The sequence below is a fragment of the Dermacentor silvarum genome, chromosome 3 (genome assembly GCF_013339745.2).
Source record: "Dermacentor silvarum isolate Dsil-2018 chromosome 3, BIME_Dsil_1.4, whole genome shotgun sequence".
Classification (NCBI taxonomy): domain Eukaryota; kingdom Metazoa; phylum Arthropoda; class Arachnida; order Ixodida; family Ixodidae; genus Dermacentor; species Dermacentor silvarum.
The window spans coordinates 119,408,100-119,427,582 of NC_051156.1; the positions used below are offsets into that span (position 1 = coordinate 119,408,100).

At 46.0% G+C, this 19,483-nt stretch overlaps 1 protein-coding gene across 1 annotated transcript in view; it reads right to left on the reverse strand.

Moving 5' to 3' along the window:
* Nucleotides 1-14,322: 14,322 nt before the first annotated feature.
* The window catches only part of LOC119444715 (endothelin-converting enzyme 1-like), a 65,133-nt gene continuing 59,972 nt past the window's right edge, over nt 14,323-19,483 (reverse strand). Inside the window, exon 10 of the mRNA XM_049664714.1 lies at nt 14,323-14,746. Within this exon, the coding sequence (XP_049520671.1) occupies nt 14,323-14,746 (424 nt within the window). The remainder of the gene's footprint in view (nt 14,747-19,483) is intronic.

Consider the following 19,483-nt stretch of genomic DNA (forward strand, 5'->3'; position numbering starts at 1 on the left):
ACTACCACTCCTTAGTTCAACTTTTTGCGACAGGATGCTCTGTTTGACCCTAAAGGAGGGAAATGTAACTTTTATTGGACGGGTTTTACGTATTTGCTACGAAGGATCCCAGTCTGCGCGCTCGACTGATTGCACCGTCCTTCAAATCCGTGATAGAATACCGGGGCAACAGATCACGAACGTGAGTCTCGGACTGTTGCCATGTTTCCGTCGGGGTGTCAGAGACTTCGTAGAATATAGCAGATGATCGAGTCTCGATCTGTCTTCGAGATCGTCAAGGCGGGAATTCAGCTCCACAGTTTTCGATTTTGACTGCCTGCGAGACAGCAGTGGAAACTGCCACAGAGGATACTGTGGCCGCCAGATTTCTTGATCGCTGCCGAAACCGCCTTTGACACTGCCTCGAAGACTGCTTTGGTAAAAACATCCGAAACAGCCTTTGATACTGCTTCTGAGACTAGATCAGGGATGTCTGCTGAAGTAGGAGCGCTTGGAAATGATTCAGCAAATGACTCCAAAGCAGTCGTTCTAGATGTTAGGTGAGAGGCAGTATCGACAAGCTCATCTTGATCATTTTTTTTTTTTAGGTCACCAAGGAAATCTGGCGCCCGTCGGTAAGACAGGCGTCAGATTTCAGATAAGAGTTCTTATCACTTCAACTAATTGACTGTGTCGTTTGTCAGGGTCTTCGTGTGGCGGTTAGTATCGACGTATCCGCAGAGCACGAGCGTTTTCACGACAAATACGCATTCGCGTATACACTGGCAAAGCGCACTTGGGCACGGGAAAACGAGCAAGTAAATGTTGTTAGAGCGCTCACAATGAAAGACGCGGTTTTACCGACCTTCACGTAAAACAAGAGGGGATTCATGAGTGACCACCCCTCAGCCGCTGTCCTGTGCCCACTCTGTTATAAATAATAATAATAATAATAATAATCTGAAGCGGACATAATTGATATCACATACAAAGACTTGAGGCACGCCACTAATTTTTGAGTTTCATTATTACCATGCCCCCATAAACATTGTAACAATCTTACGTAAGCGTTAAATGCGAGATTTGTTTTTTCGAAACACAATTGAGAGCGCTCCAATCCAGACACTCAAGCGTGTAGCAGCGTCATAATTTTTTTTCTTTGCGTGCTTTCTTAAGATCCCAGAAATAAACAACTACGTGAAAAAAAACAAAAAAACTTCATAGTGGCAGCTTTATTCGATGTTCCTTGGCACGCTCTTCAACTTTTCAAGTACGGCTTATGCCCTACAATGAATATTTAACATTTGCATAGTTAAGCGTAACAAATCAGCTAAATAATCGCACTTCGAAAATTCGCAGAGTAACTTAATTAGCACGGCTACGAACAATACGCCATTGGCCTCGTTCTGCTATTTCGCACCACTATATTTCTGACGTTTGGTTATGTAAGTATGCGCAACTGACATTCTGAATACGTCGTGCAGCGCGATTTTGTGACGTTCTCTCGGCGCAACGTTCGCACAATGGTTCAACATCCCTACGCTTTATTTCTTTACTGTTGATTCCTCCAATAGGTAATATATCAACGTCGCCACGCGCTAGAAGCAATACCGACACCGGAAACAGAGTGCTCGGACGTTGTAGTGATCCCGATATCGGTGTACAGATTAGCGCTATGCAGACAGCGACCGAGATTCCCGGTCTTGATAAAATTGCTGACTGTACACAGTGGAGCATGATAATCAAGGATCTTCGATTGAACACGCCGAAGATACGCTGGTCATTGCACTATGAAAACTTCGTGGTGTGATATTTTCTCCTTTATCGCAATATCCAGTGCAGGGTAGTAAATAGAATGTGCATCTGCTTCATTTCCCTGCCTTCCTTCTATTCTATGTGTGCATGCGCGCTTGTGCGTTTGTGCGTGCGGAGCAAAACAGATGTTTCAAAGCGAAGCTTTATATACGTCTAGGCGAAATCGCCTGTGTACAGAAAACTATGATCATCAGCATTGGCTCGAACGTCGTCGTCTTCTCCCGCAGCTATAGCTCGTTGGCACCCCTGGTGTTGCGCTCGTGTTAATGCTCAGCACGCGCTCGTGCCACTGATGCCGCGTTCGTCGTCGTCGTCGTCGTCATCGTCTGCTTCCGCAGCTGGCTGCGTTGCCGCTCATCACAGCAGCGTATAACTTCACTTCTCTTCTGCCGTCGTAATGGGGGGGCCGCGTTTACGGGGTATGAGCCATTGCTTAAGGGGGTATGAGCCATTCATTGTCTTACGTAACGGACATATTTAATTTTTAAGCAATTTCGAAGAATCGCAAGCGGCAATGGCGGGCGAATGCTGCTAACCACGTCACCGTGCAAACTCGAGACATCGAACGCAAGCGACAACGGCGGCCTGCGGGCATACCTTGAGTGACGTCGTTCTCTCCGTCGCAGCCGAACGTGTGTGTAACCTCATAATTGAGAAATACTTTATTGAACCCTCGGGATTAACCCAGTGATAAACACTGGGGCCGTACGTTTCAGCTTCGCTGTTTAACCTTCTTCACGGAGTGGGAGAGCCGACGAATTTTTTCTTAATTAAACGTTCACAAGCTTATCAATATAAAAAGTTTTTTTTAATTCAAGGGGTACATAGTTATTCCTACGTGGACGAATGTGAAAGAATTACGACCACCGCGCGATGCCTATGCTTATTCAGTTGTTCAGTAAGCACCGAAACGTTTTGATGCATTGTGTAATTGCGACAACCAACGGTGTTCCTCACAAGGCGCACACAACGCAAGGGCGTGGGTTCAACTCCCAACAAAGGTCGTGGGTTCAAATCCCTAAAATAACTCTACCTTAATTAACTTCGCCTTGATTACCGCCAAAGGTCATGAGTTCGACTCCTACCATAATGGCCGTGGGTTCGAGAGCCGTAATTAACTCTGTCTTAATTAAACCTGCCCTAATTAACTTCGCCCAAATTAAAACTATCTTAATTTACGTCATCAACTGCCTCGACTGGCTCGCTTGGGTTCCCTTGACTTTTTGGACCATCGTGTTCACGCCAACGCCGGATTTTGCGCTTCCCGGGGCACATAATGTTTTCGCATTAATATCAGACGGGTAGTTTCATTTTAATGCCGGTAAAGAACAGTACTGACCTTAAAATCCTTGGTAGCAACCGCACTTCAAAGAACCCAGTTAGAGGCTAGACGGAGGCCCGCTCTTTGAGTTGATGCACCGCATAAAGGAGCGTTACTCGCATTTGCGGTCGCTGAACTGTGCTTGTTTACAGCGGAATATCGTTCGGGTTCTTCGGCATTCAATGGTGCCTGTACATGCATTGCGAAGAAAACTATCATCATCACGCCGTCGTGGTAGCGATAAATTACGGTAAACAAGAAACGTTTAAATATACAAGCCGCTGCGCCGGTTCAAGCAAACCATCCTATAGGGTTTTGTGATATTTTCGTTGTGTCAGGAAATAAAAAATTCAGGCAAGTTAGCCCTCGCTCGCGCAAAGCGCAGCGAAGCCTCCTGACTGCGACTGCCAGGTATGAACTTGGTTGCTGCTAGGTCTTAACTTGGTTTAACTTAACTACGCATGTAGGAAGGTATTCTCGAGCGATCATTTTCGGAGGTGCCTTCCCTTTCGCGACATTTCGCGTGACTAGCGCTGAACGCGTGGGCGCCTATGCGAGCGACAGCAGTTCTGGCGTGCCACAAACGCAGGCAGGCTAACCAAGTTTGGTACATTGCCAAGAACGCTGCTGCTTGCCGACGCCGAACGCGTTGCAGGCTAGCCGCTCGATATCAATCGACCAGCTTCGCTGTGTCTTGAGCTTTGCGCGGCCTAGTGCAAGCGGTCGCCTTTTTTTTTTCCCGGCTCAGCGCGCCGCGGAGAGAAGAGAGCCAGGGGTCGGGAAGGCAGGGAGCTGGCGAGGAGGAGACCGCGTGCGCATGCGCGCGGTCTGCACGCGGTCTCCTCCTCCTCCGCGTTGCCATGGCTACCACGCCTACGCACCACAAATTACGGCTGGCTTAAACAGCTTCGCTGTTAAAAAACAAGAAACCTCGTGGCTCCCCCGTAATCGAGAGTAGGTGTAAGCATGAAATGGCTACCGGCAAAGCAGATTGGTGCCGCGATGCAGGCTTGAGAGCTTACTGAGCCGAATTGAACCTCTTTTGAGCTGAACCTCTTTGCAAGTCTCGTCTCGGCCAAACAACCACCCGCGGCGCGCCGGCGCTGCTGGCCTGGTCACGCCGCGTGGCGCCATCTCTGGAAGAAGGCGGCGCAAAACCAGCTCAGCGGAACTCACGGACCGCTGGCGTTGAAAAGAGCACATACAACCCTGTCTCCTCGCCAAAACACGACTATCAAGTGTAAGATGCACTGTATCTGCCTTTTGAACGTCGCTACTGGAACTGAAAAATTAAAGTTCAGCGTACAGTTACAGTTAGAACTCCAGTGACAGCGTACAGTTCAGTGAACCATAACATTAGCAAGCAATATGCAAGCAATAGGAAGCAATATTTTATCTTGTAACTTGTTTGGGCTGTAACTAGCGTATGTAATGCGGTCCTGTACAAAGGGTTGGGGTCAGAGACCGGATTTTCTTAACTTTTGACTGGCTGCCCGGATGATCTTGTTTTGTTCTCACAACAATGCCCTAATGTTCTCATTTGAGCGCCCGAATAACGGCTCTGGCTTTTGGCTCGAGGTCACTTGAAGGTGGCCGACAACGGGAGCTAAAAGCATTTCATGCTTAAAATTAATTATGTGGTTTTACGCGCCGAAGCAACGATAAAATTATGAGGTATGCCGTATTGGGCAACTCCGGATTAAGTTTCAACGCCTGTGGTTGTTTAACGTGTACCCAATGCACGGTACGCCGCGTTTTTTTGTTTTTCTCCCCATCGATATGCAGCCTCAGCGGCCAGGATTCGATCCCGCCACCTCGCGCTAGCATCAAAACATGGCTCGTACGCACGTGGCATTTCAGCCACACAGAGGGATATGCAGGAAGAATGAAAGAACGCGAATAAGAAGAAAGCTTTGGGGGCCGCAGGACATTACAACGTGATTCGGCGTAGTACTCGAAGAACTAAAAAAATGCACAACGATCGGCCCCTTTATCAGAACAACCTTCAGGTTCCAAGATTAAACTTAAGAACTTATAGAATGCTCTCAAGGCTGGGCACCCAACTGACATGAATGAAGCGGTGATATAGATTTGAGGATGCGAAAAATAACATTATCTTGATGACTTGTCCGAGATTCAAGTGACATTCTGAGGAGGGAATAGGTGACAGGAAACGATACGGCACCCGATAGGAGGACGTCTGAGGACGTTGGGGTCGCAGTCATCATCGTCGTCACTGCCGCCGTGTCAGCTCACGCTTTTTTTTTTTTTTTTTTGAGGGGGGGGGGGGGGGGGGGGGGGGGCGACACTTAAATCATTATTGTGAGCGGCCGCCTGCTCTTTTCAGTCTTTATCACTGTAATAAGAATGCTCAGACAAGAACATTGAAAGCCGAGATAGAGCTGTATTTTTTAATTCTTGGGATATCTTGGCGCATTGCTTTGGATATATTGATAAGGATACACGTGGACAGAAGCACGACGGGATGAAGGAATAAGATGCAAAAAGAATAAAGGTCTGATAGACCCGCGGTGATTGCTTAGTGACTATGGTGTTGGGCTGATAAGCACGAGGTCGCGGCATCAAATTCCGGCCACGGCGGCGGCATTTCGATGGCGGTGAAATGCGAAAACACCCGTGTACTTTGATTTAGGTGCACGTTCCGGACTCCCCCACTACGACGTGACTTATAATCAGATCGTGGTTTTGCCACATATTACCCCATAACTTAATTTTTTTATTTATTAAAGGATTAAAAGCATGCTTACATGATGAAATCTTCTTGGTCAGACGCTACACAATTTTTCAAGTAATAGTTTTGCTCATTGATTTGTCATTATCTCCATTACATATATTTTTGTTCTTTTGAAAAATGTTTACCTTCGTGGTCAGAGTCTCCATTACTTGCTCTGCTGCGATGAACATATGTAGTAATAGCGCAAAAAAAAAAAGGAAGAAGCGTTTGCTGCGAAACGCTCTTTGCTATATAATTTCTTTGTGTGTGGGATTTGTGGAAGTGGTTCAATTTCGAAAGAACTGCAAAATTACAAATTTCGAACTGGGGAACTTCTCGATTTAAATCAGCAGCAAAGGGGTGTGTTGGAATAACAACTACAGTACTTGTCAAAACTAGCGTTGGTTCAAAAAGACATTTATAACAGCTGTCACCTTCACATAGGTTAATGCTAATACGATTTATTTGGGAAAAATGTAATTTGAAAAATCAGTATTCGGCGCTTTTATTTGTTATATTATATCATTGGGTCTCGTACTCCTGCACGTGTCGGCGATTTTCTTTGTTGGTTTCTCGAGGCCGATAACAAAAATGTTCAGACAACAGGCTTGCCCGCTTCAACATTTCTCCATAGATTTCTATATTTAAGAAATCAGGAATACATCTTATGATAGCGCAATATCACAGTTGCGTTCGCCACAAGCCTCACACAAAATGGCTTCGACGAATCCAGTCTGTGCTAGGTAAACTTGACACCTAAAGGTTTCCCAGTATGCCACCTAGCTGGGAAAACGCCAACATATGCTAACAAGTTTACCATTTGAGAAGTGTCGTACTTTGCTACACGTGAGCGAGCGTTTTTCGAAACATTCAGCAAGATCATACACTGGAGCTTCGTGAAGCTCGCGGCTTTCGAGGCAGAAAGGAAATTGTTTGGTCATCGTCATATGAGCATTTCAAGGAATTAATGAATGACTCAATAAAATGCCATAATAACTAAATAAATAAATTAAACCAACCTTGGCCTTGAATACTCGGTAATATGAACTTAGTAAAAGAAGCGAAAGCAAAAAAAAAAAATTGTAGAACCAAACAAATAAATAATAGTGACAACAACAGCGTACAGAACTTGCCGCTGTATAAATGTTATCTTCAACCCGACATTTTAGAGCGCAAGACACCTCTATTTTGCCCCATAAGAAAGAATTCAAGCTCCATATGGAAGAGAAGCGCGCAGTAATGATATAGGCACGTTTATGTCCACGAGAACAGAAAACAGGATGATTATGGTAATTATGAGAATGATGACGGTGATAATGGGGGCTTATTTGATTAGTCGTTCCGTATAGCGCTTCAGCGGAACCACAAAAGTTGTGCAGAGCAGCTACAAAGTACCATAACGAAGCTGATCTAGCTTCATGTGTACTACACAACCTGCTTATCGTTACTACGCGATTCCCTTGGAAACGAATCTTGAAGCCTATCATAAGTGACTTAGTAGAGCTTTCTAGCGCTCTAAAATGGCCGGTTGTAAATAAAAACAATGAAGCGGCCCTATAGACGCCGTCCTATGTAATATTTTGTTTGGTTGTGTCTTTGATTTGCTTTCACTTGTGCTTCTCAGTCTATATTACTCATTGCAAATTCCAAGAAATGTCTCAGGTCCCATTGATATCCAATTATCCCTGTCTTGCATCACCCGACTTCACGCGCTGTTTCGGCCATCAGATATCCCTCCATTTAAAGGCGAACTGAAACAAAATTTTGGGCCGCATACGATGTATAGCTTTATACAGTGGGGACAGAGTAGTGTGCGTGCAAAATTTTACGTTAGAAATACGAGAAGCGTCGCGAAAGGCTCGCAAAGGTAGACATTTTCGATAGCGAAACTCGAAATAAACGCCCTTATTTCCGCTCTCTGTAAATGACACAGACCGAGGACGCTCCGATACTCGGCATAACCACCGGGATTATGCGCCCGGTCTTCGGCTATCCGCGGTACGCTGATAAATATCGGATGCGACGTGCTGGGACTTCAGGCCTACACCCGCTAAATAGCAGGCACATGCGTCGTCTGCTTAGGTGCTGTTTAGAGGCTGCTAATACGAATAGCAGGCAATTACCAGCCCTCCAGGTTTACCGAGAGTGATTCAGTAGCATATGCCATTCCTTTATAACAAATTTAGATAAAGTGAGACTTCGTTTCAGGTCAACCTACTTTGTCAGTCATTGGCCACATTTCGCTCCGAGTGGTGTGAGCGCGGCGCATTGCTCGTTATTCGTGAAACAGCGCCCAAATCTGTGAACAATCGGCTGTAGAAGTCCGGATTCTCGCACCCATGGGAGATGGATGCATAGAGCGGGCCCTTTAACTTGGAGTGTTTCGGAGGGATAACAGCCTTCAGTTAAGCGTTAAGCAGGTTTCCAGCGATGGTATACAGTGCGATGCCAGATACCGTGGACTAACGATAGCATCTAAGCCTACGTTGCCAACTACCTCAAACACTATACCTCAAATTTGAGGATGGATTTCATCATCCATTGGGCTGCAACCGTTATTCTGTATGCGTGCGAGCACGTACGTCCTCACGTACATGTGCGTGCGTCGTGCGTGCGTGCGCGCCCGCATGTGTGTGTGTGCGTGTGTGTGTACGCATTATTAAATATAAAAACTGAAAACGGACGTTATCGGGAGCAGAAAAATACACGCAAGAGCAAGTGTTGGACATTGCATAGTAAAAAACGTTATGCTCGTCCAACGCACAATTGGAATCGATGAGAAGCAAAAGCTTGTGTGAAGCGGGTAATTCAATGCTATACAACTAACCGCGATGCGTACAATTCTGTTTACATAGGATGAAAGCAAACATTACTTCCATACCAATATGGAACGTGTAACCTCGCGCAATGTGTATGTTTATGCTTTACAGCGGTCACAACTTCAATATCATGCAATTTTCATATTTACATGAGATTAAGCACCAACCAAAGCAGGCGGTGCGCAACGTGAGATGCATATGCAGCGGTATCACGAGGGCGAAGGCGATGTGCGATTTTTATCGAGCAAGGAATGGTGAAGACAGGTACGAGGTGTATTAGAAAAGTATCCAACCTTTTTTTTTTTTTTTTTTGCGAACACCAGATGGATATGAAACAAGCGCGCTTGTATCAGCCGACCTTGAACCTTCGTGCGCATGCGCGAATTTTTTACCGCCTGCCGATAGCGTCATTCGCTGGGACGCAGCGTTTGAGTGAGGTAGTCCGTAGTGCTCTCGTCGGTTGTTTTATTGCAAGAAAAATGACGGAGCGGCTGAAGCAGCGCTACTGCATCAAATTTTGCCAGAAACTGGGCGACAGCCAAGTGGAAACCATTCGAAAGATTCAGACGGCTTTCGGTGACGATGCTATGAGCAGCACACAGATTAAGGAGTGGTACAGCCGGTTTAAAGACGGCCGCACATCGGTGGACAGCGAGCCACGCTCCGGTCGGCCATCAACATGCCGAAATGACCAGGTCATTGCCGAAGTGAACGCTGTAGTGATGCGGGACCGTCGTGTGACTATCCGAGAAATTGCGGAAGAGGTGGGCATCAGCACTTTTTCTGCACATTCCATTATGATCGAAGATTTGGCCATGAAGAGAGTTGCGGCGAAACCCGTGCCGAAGCTGCTCACGGTGTAGCAAAAGCAACTTCGTGTTGAAGTCTCACAGGACATGCTGGATTCCACAAACAGTGATCCCGACTTCATGAACACCATAATTACTGGTGACGAGTCTTGGGTGTACTGGGTACGACCCGGAAAACAAATCCCAGTCGACACAGTGAAAGAATTCCACGTCACCAAGACCAAAGAAGGCCCGCCAAGTGCGCAGCAACGTCAAAGTGATGCTGACTGCTTTCTTTGACTCCCGCGGTGTGGTACACCACGAATACGCACCACAGAGTCAAACAATAACCAAAGAGTACTACAGGAATGTCCTCCGTCGCCTACGTGATGCTGTGCTGCACAAGAGACCGGAGTTGTGGTCAACAGTAAATTGGCGCATCCATCACGACAATGCTCCTGCTCATTCCTCGCACTTTATTCAGACTTTTTTGGCGAAAAACCAGACTCCTGTAGTTCAACAGGCTCCTTACTCACCTGATATGCCCCCTGCGACTTCTGGCTGTTTCCCAAAATCAAGAGGCTATTGAAAGGAGCGCGATTTTAGACAAGAGAGGACATTATGGCTGCAACGACAGCTGAGCTAAACTCAATTCCGAAAGAGGGCCTTCTCGGAATGCTTCCAACAATGGCAGCACCGCTGGGAGAAGTGTGTGGAATCCCAAGGAGACTACTATGAGGGTGGTTAGGTTTCCAACGCTCCAGTTATGCCAGTTTTTTTTTTTTTCGGCCAAAGGTTGGATACTTTTCTAACAGACCTCGTACATGCACGGAGAACTACGACACATATCAAGCTACGTATAAGTATTCTTCAACTCTTATGTCAAAGGGCCACAAACCCATTCTGAAGGATTGGCGAAGAATGGGCACCCACATACACCGTGACCATACTTAATGGCCAAATAAAATATTATGTACATCCGTGAGCAAAAGTATACGGACCACAGGGTCGCTGAAAAAACACAATTTCTTCGTAATTAACAAGCATAAACTGCAATTGAAAGTACACTGTAAATTTCGCAATGCCAATTTTGGTACTGCAGTCCTCAATTTCAAGTAGCGTTCAGAGGCAGACGAAAAAATCAGCTTTATCGCGCAACCTGTGGTCCGTATACTTTTGCTCACGGGTGTACATCAATGAATTCGTTCTATATAATGCACTATATTATAAAGAGTTGGGTCGGCGAGCTTCAGACGTTGCTTGTTCAAGTTTTAATGTTGGATTTTTTTTTATTACGCAGAACGGAGCTGTGTTTACTGACGCTACTTTCTCGGTAAGCATAAGCCCGTTTGTTGTTTTCATTCGGAGCACATCTAGCTTTAATATATATATATATATATATATATATATATATATATATATATATATATATATATATATATATATATATATATATCCGCAAGTATACGCCCGCCGAGGTACTGAAGACCAAGCCAAAGCAGTCACACCAAGCCCGGGAAGGTGGGTAAACAAAGTTCTGCTTTAATAACTTGGTCAAAATTATATATCCAGTTTCTTGGTTTCTTCATCGGTTCGCATGCCATAGCGGTACTATTATTGCGACAATACGGCTGCTGAGACGCTACGTGCGGCTTCGCAGCTATTTCATCGTTGCCTTTGTTGTGGTGCAAAAACACCAGCACATGTAAATTGAGGACGGCATTAATGATATAGGCAGGCAACTGCTGCCGCCATGAGCATTGATGCGGCGCACGCCATACGAGTGAGGAACGGCACAACGGAGCACGGCCGCCTCGTGCGTTTCATCGAGCAGCCGCGAACGGAGCCAGGATTTGCTCCCCAGCCGCTTCTACGATAATTTGTCTAAAAGCGCCCGTTAAACACTAAGAACGGGTCACGAACGAACAGAAGAGCCAGTATCCACAAGAAGGTCCTGCGCTAAGGTTGGTCGTAAGAGCAATCCTGATGCTGGAGATATTATTAGCGAAGATAGCTGGCCAATGGCAAATACGTAACCCGAACAAGAAGCTTCCTAAATTCGGCCTTGGGAATTTCGCGTGGCTACTAAAATGGGAAAAAGTAGTGTTACGTTTCTTACACACGAATATTATTTTTTTTTAGTTTATCAGTAGCACGTTTGGAGAGGAACCCATGAGATGGGTATCGTGGGGCACACAGCCTCGCTCACTGTATATAACAAAGAGAGAATGTCCCAGAGAACCAGTGCTGCCATGTCAATATTTATAAAATCCTACATAAGAACCCGTACAGCTTCATGTCAACACGTTCAATCCTACGAAATAAATGTAATGGTGCATACGGTTTTCTTGTTCACTTAAGTTAACATTGCGAAAAAAAAAAAAACGTCAGCGCCTAGAGTGTTCTTAAAGTTGAGAAGGAAACCAGCACAAAAAAAAAATCAGGGGCTATTTACGCTACATTTGAGCGCGATGAGATGAGAAAGCACTGGGTGTTGTCCTTATATCCTTGTGTATTTATGTAAATTCTTTTTTTTTCGTCCTCTTTCCCTATATGTCCTTATTTCCACCTGTCTCGTATCACCCGTTATCTGTATCAAACTGTTTGTCAATGCCTTATTGCCCATTCACGGTGCCGCTAGCACATCTGCTACTAAACGTGCGCATTATCACTGCTCGGGGCCAGCACTTTAGACCTCTTTCGATTTCAGCCCTACAACGGTATATACTTTAGCAGCTGCGGTTTGGGACACAACGTTCCTCGCACTGGAAGACCAGCTTCGGTTCGTAACCAGGGACGAGGCGGTGAGAGCAGCATATGAATTACCGTGAAGTGCGAACCACTTCCATCCGGCGCATGCGCTGAAAAGCTCACGAAATAGTTTTTCATTCATTCATTCGGACTGGCGAGAATGTTGAAATTAGCGCGAATTGTGGCGTGGCGAGGCGCTTCAGACGCGAACAAGTCACGTGACACGAACGCGCTGAGGAAGCGAGTTAATGGTGGTGGTGATGATGATGATGATGATGATGATGATATTGATATGCATCTGTTTTGAAACGGGGACAAATAGTCCCCCAGCCTGCTCAATTTACCGAGTGCTTACTACATATATCGCTACATAACATTTTGCCCATCTGATAACGATCCTAACTTTAGTGTTTAAACTCTCTATCACTATACTTTTTTTTAATTAATGGCGTTTGAAGCCACACATGAATGACGTCGCCAAGGGCCACACAGCCGCGAACGCCTTGGCGGAACATCACGAACTAACCGGACACGGCATTGACTGCGGCTCGGCAGCCATCATCGCAAGCGAGAAACGTTTATCTACCCGTTTGCTCTTAGAATCATACTACACTCAATCAACTAAACGCACGATAAACAGGACGCGGGGTAATCTTCCCTAGATATACACGGTGCGCCACCTCACCCATGAATAATCGCGCGCCCACGCTTAGATCGTCATTGTGATGAAGGGGCGCGGAACGGAGCCCGGAACGTGATGTTGGCAGTTTTGATGGCATTCGTATATTTCCTCGCCAGACGAGTTTTCGTCGAACGCTAGACAACTAGTCACTCATTCACTCACTCCTTTACTGAAGGGAGCCCAAATTAGCAATGCTTTCTGACGACGCTTTTTCTTTCTCCCGTGTCATGTTAGGTGGACTGCCCCGAGCGCAGATGGTCAAGTTTAATCACCCGTCACCTGACTGCGTTCGTTCAGGATCCGGTTGTACCTATTCCTTACCTCATCTCTCTCTCTCTCTCTCTCTACTTCCTCTCTAACATTGTCCCCACTTTGGCGTGTCGTTGCTGTTGCGCGTGAGCAAGGAGACAAGCACGGCAGCTCCTGCAATGCTTTTGCGGGGGGTCGCGCCTAATTACGAAGTCCGGAGGGCATTTGTTGCGTCCCCCACGGAACTTCACAATGCACTGTGGCGTCCCCGATGGCGCGTCAGAAGGCGTTGTGGCCCCGCTCTACCGAAAAGATCGGTTCTACCCATGCTCCGCAATGCTTCTGCGGGGGCGTCCCAGATAATTACAGCTGTGTTCCCGTGTTCACGCTTTCTTTCCGAACAATGAGTGCCTCAACCGGTGAAAATGCTTCCGTCTGCCGCTGCTGCAAAACGAGCAGCCCGAGCAGAGCCGAGATGAGCATGTCGTTCAGAATCAAATTCTTTGCCACGATATATCGCGAATTAAAAACACCTAAACAGCTCCGCTGAAAATTCGCATTAGGGAGAATCGTAAACATGGGTGAATATTTTTTTTCACGTATTGTATCTCCAGCCTCCGTATGTATGCCGTTATAGAGTACAGTAGAACAGAATGTATTTGCGATATAGATAATAGAAGAATGGTAATACCTGAAACACAAAACAAATATACGAAGGCAGCAGGACAAGAATGCAAAAACGCCGTACCATAGCGGTTGTGATACCCTTACACAATGTCATTTAATTAATGTGTAAGATAGGGCAAATAAAATAATGAAACTGTGCGCCGCACAATATTATCTCTGAGCTCGTAAGGCCAGCCAAGGAAAGTGCGCTATCCTTATACTAAGGTAAGACAATCGGATGCCCTCACATGCTCAAGGTCAGCACTCACTGCGCCGGCCACATTTACAGGTTTCACGCATCACAAATTAAAAAAAGAAACGTTCTATATCTATCAACCATCCTCACATAACTATTAGGTGAAGTCAATGGGGAGTCTATGAATCGTGCGCGCTGCACAGCTTTTCTTCGTCGACAGATCATTGCACAATTACTGCGTCCAAGCAACTCACCACACAGAACCTATTTAAAAGAAGTTGGGAAAAAAAAAACGAAAAAACTTTGCCGGTCGCCCAAGAAACTAGCCATTAGCGAAGCGCACGTATTTGGCGCTTGTAACGTGCGGCCGAGCCTTTTCGGTTTCGATCGGCGAGTCAAAGAAGGTGCACTTTTTCTTCGGGTTCATCGGCGAACCGACTGGGCACCGGAAGGCCTTGGCGAACGACCCGAAGTTCCTTAGAGGCACGTTGCAGAGCCTCTGCGCGTTGCGATCGCCTTTCGGTGCGCCCAACACGTGGCAGTAGGTGAGGAAGAACAACTGGTCGTCGGTGTATTCCTCCAGGTTGGGCAGGTGCAGCACGTCGACGTTGGTCTCCAGGTCTGTGGCTACGGCGCGCTTGTACGCGCGGTAGGCGGTCTCCAGTGCGGGCATGTGCGGGAGCAACTGGAGCCGGCGGTCGCCGCCATCTTCGGCAGATGAGTCACCGCCTACGGTGTCGCCGGAGCTGTGATTGGAATGTGTGCGTAAAGAAATGTTCGACAAATTTCGGGCAGCTACTGAGGCAAGCGCTATGCATGCGAGAACTTCCGCACGCTTTCCACGGAATTCTTATGCAAATGGTACGGAAGTGTTACGGAATCAATGACCGACGCCGTACGGATGTTGATAAAAACAAGTGGATTTATTGGACGCAAGCCTTTCAGCTCTGTCAGACTCTCGAGGCCACGAGAATTTCCACGTCAGCCGGGCAGAAGATTGGAAAGCCCGGCCTATAGTAGGTATAACAGAAAAGGTCCTTAGGATCGATCGAAGTGTATGAGTGCGGAGGCAGTGAAGAGGCGGACAAGACAAAAATTTTGACTGTCTGCCTCGTACGTCACTGTGCTCGCCTATGGTGGATTGATTTTAAGGAAGGTATAAATGAGCACTCGGAAGTATTCAAGAGTTCGGAGATTTATTATGTATTTCGTTCTCCCAATGCCAAGTACCATTGACAGACATGCTTCGACGGACTTTGACGTTTGACGAACTGAAAAATGACCCTTCGTTACCTCAGGCCGAGTCTGAAGTGTCAAACGCACTCGAAGAAATTAGAAATGGGAGAGAAGGACAGACCGCAAGGCACGAGAGACCTGAACACTCGGCGTAGCGCGTTACTGCCACGCTATAAATGCAAAATTCGTATAATGTCACTTTCTACTGCGTTTAAGGTAGCCCGACAATCGCTTTAAAGACGCACTGTGATCCCATTGTAGCGCGCTCGCCTTAAATTTATTCATTTATTTATTTATTGAAAATACTTTCAGGGCCCGAAGGCACTACAGAAAGGAGTGGGGAGAAAATGAGAAGACGTGCAACTAACAAAAATAATAAAAGGCATTTTGTAAAGCGATCTTGAACTCGTGGTCATCAGTTATGCTTGCGATTGTGGAGGGAAGGTGGTTCCATGCGACGCTTGTTCTAGGAACAAAAGAGTCATTACACAATTTTGTGCGACAAGACGGTAGAACAACCTTGAAGCGATGATCGGTCAAGCATGCGATTCGCGTTTATTAGCGACATACTCGACATGCGTATTCCACGAAAGGTTAGAAGAAATGTGAACACCAAGGTATTTATAACTGTCAACAGATGGTAATGGAATATTACTGAGGGAGTAAGTACGCGGACAATGAGTAGTAGCGTGGCGAGAAACTCGCATGCTTTTACATTTAGTTGGGTTAAGTGTCATGAGCCATTGATTGCACCATTCAAACACCCTATCTAGATCGTGTTGCAGATTGATATAATCAGCATGGTTAGCAATTTTCTGGTAAATTACACAGTCATCTGCAAACAATCGGACAGTTGAGAAAGAAAGGCAAGTAAGAAGATCAATATAAATCAAGAAAAGTAGAGGGCCCAAAACGGACCTTTGCGGAACACCGGATGTTACGGGGGAATTAGGTGAACAAAAGTCATTAGCTGTCGCATACTGGCTACGGTTAGAGAGAAATTCCTTAATCCATGCAAGTACACTGGGGTCTATGTAAAGTTGATTAAGCGTGAAGATAAGTAGGTCGTGTGAGACGGAGTCAAATGCTTTGGCAAAATCTAAATATATGCAATCAGTATCAACGTTCATAATCAGTATCCGCGTTAATAAATAAGTCGTTGGTAAAACATAGCAATTGCGCTTCGCACGAAACTGCTTCACGGAATCCATGCTGATAAATACTGAAGAAGGAATTGGACTCAAGGAATTCGATGAGATGCGAGTATATTATATGCTCTAAGATTTTTTACTGGGATGGGTTTTAATGATATGGGACGGTAATTATTCGGGGAATGTACATCACCAGATTTATGCACAGGGACCACCTTCCCTATCTTCCCGTCAGAGGGCAGTGTAGACACCTGTAATGACTGTTCAAAAAGCTTTGACAATATCAATGAAGAATACACTTGTGTACACTTCATCATTTTTGATGGGATACAATCTGGGCCGGCCGATGAAGACACCTTTAAATTGACAATAAGCCTTTCGACACCAACTGCATCAATAGCGATGGGATCCATTGGTAAAAAGTTGGTTTTTGGTATTTGTGGAAACACTATGGGAATGCTCTTATTAAAATGAGTAACAAACACATTGTTCAAAACATTGCAGCACTCGCTTTGAACTACTGGAACATTAGATTCGAATAATTGAATGTGTGTCCCTTTAGAACCGTTAATAATGCTCCAAAATCTGCGGGGGTTAGAAAGCAGTAGCAAAGGAAGAGTTTTATGATAGAATTACTTCTTTGCTTTTGAAAGCGCAGTACAGAATTCTCGGTTAAATTTTTGATAGCAAGACCAGTGGTCTGTTCTGGCTGTTAGCTTTGCCCGTCGAAATATCCGCTTCTTTTTGTTGCGCATGCGCTTTAACGTGTTATGAAACCACGGAGAGCGAGGACTCGATGAAACTTTTCTTTTAGGTACAAAGCGATCAATTAGAGACAAGAGTTTGTTTTTATAAAGCAACCAGTTGTCCTCAACCAACCGCTGCTCAAAACCAGCAAAAAAGCAATCAACAAAGGCCTGTAGTTCCCCATTCATTCCAGTAATATCTGCTTTGCTGTAGTCTTGGATGACCCTGGTTTTTTTCTTGTTGGAAACCCGTGCTCGTAGGGTGAAGTGATATATAGAGTGGTCGCTGATTCCCGGTGAATGAGTTAAGCAGGAAGCTAGATCTGGTGTAGTTGTAAGCACTAAGTCTAGAATGTTAGCGGCAGTGGGAGTTGTACGAGTGGGAAAGTGAACGAACTGAGTTAAGTTGAAGTCTTGACAAAAAGTTAAAAATTCCTTGCTTTCAGCTGAGTTGTGTTTTAAGGAAACCGGGGCTCTTTCCCCCCTGATGTCCGGAAAATTGAAGTCGCCAAGTATGAAGAGGGGCGATTTTGGGTATCTGATGATCAGCTGATTGACAGCATCGTGCAGGTCATTACAAAAGGACAGTGATGCAGTTGGTGGCCGATAGCAAACACAAAAAAATTATTTCGCGAGAATCAATGAGCACGCGTACACACACAAGCTCAAGTGAAGATACAATTGGAATAACATGAGAAGCAAGCGTGTCGGTAACCGCAAACAGTACACCACCACCAGACCGGTAATCACGATCACATCGGTAAAATTTGTAGCACTTTTCACAGTCCAAAATTTCTTCATTTTTAACTTTTGCAGACAGCCAGGTCTCCGTCAGACCAATAATATCAGCAGAGCATGAATCAATAGCGGACGACAATTCAACGCGCTTATTCAGGATACTCCGGACATTGGAAAGGAAAATAGAGGCGTTCCTTGCGCGGGATCTAGGCAGACATATGATGCACTAGAAGTGCCGGCACGTGCAGGTACAGTGGCCGCGCTATCTTGCGTATCTGCCGATCGTGGCAAATCAGTTTCGCGTACGCTGTCAGTTATTGCGCAGTAAATGTACCTTTTTTTTATTCATGATCAGTTTATTCATGCGAAGCGAGTACGGCTGCCCTGCTACCTTTGCAAATTCTGTTAGTTTCCTCCTTGAGTTTCGCGTAGCTCTGCAAAAATCTTCACTAGCTGATACACCAGTACCTTTGAGCTTATGTTTCTGTGCTCAGACTGCATCCCTGACTTTAGACGACGAAAACTTGATGAGAATTGGTCGAGTCTTTTTATCGGTGTAGGATCCTAACCTGTGCGCTCGAGAGACTTCCGAGTCAGGAATTTGTAGTTTAAGATGACGAGACAAAACATCTTGAACACGGCCTTCTGACTGAACCCACGTCTCAGTCGGGCAGTCCGGTATTCCAAAGAACAATAGGTTATCTCGTCTGGATCTGTCTTCAAGATCGTCCAGTCGGGAACTGAGTGCCTGGCCTTCCATTCTGACAGCTTCAGTGATTAGACATGGTGCATCACTGAGAACTGCAGAACCGCCGAATGATTCGACGAAAGATTCAACGGCGGATAATCTTACTGTTCAGTCAGCAACTGTTTGTACTAAGGCCTCCTGTTTTGCCTTTAGGTCATCAAGCACTTCCATGACTTCAAATGAGGCCGGAGGTAGCCTTGCCATTTAGGAGCTAGCAACAGTAATAAATAAAGAACGCTAACCGCTCGATCCAGCAGCAGTGTCGTCGGTGAAATTGATGCACTACGCTTGGAAAGATTGATTTCTTGCTCTTCTCTCGTCACCTCCACTTCTGCCCCAATCAACCAGTTTTGAAGTATGTGTCATGAGGTGGACCTGCTGCCTTAGCAAAGGGCGACGAGGAAAACACGAGCATGATCGTGCAACGTGACACGCAAGAAGTCGTGAAAGAGAAAAAAGAAATGCCGGAGTGTCTCAGGGCGCCATTGTGAGAGAGGAACCCGAGAGAAGGCAGCATCAGCGGAAGCAGCAGCCCGGTGGACAATGGGTCCATGTTCCCGCCCATGCTTGGCGCCCATATAGCCTGCAGCGCAGCATTTCAAGCCGGCGTCCAACTGAGCTCCGAACACAGCCTCTCCGCACCTGACCCACGTTGCTGGTTTGCAAGTAAGCAGTCCTGACACAGCATCTGGCCACCCGTCTCCTGTTGGAAGGCCCTAGTCAAAGTGGACACTCGCTACCTGCATCACCCCAGCCAGCCTCTTCCACCTCGAACAGAGCTACCTGTGAACATTGATTTAAGGAATAATTTATGAACTGATACCTAGTGTGTTTCCAGTTCATAATTTGTTGGCGTGCCGCGTC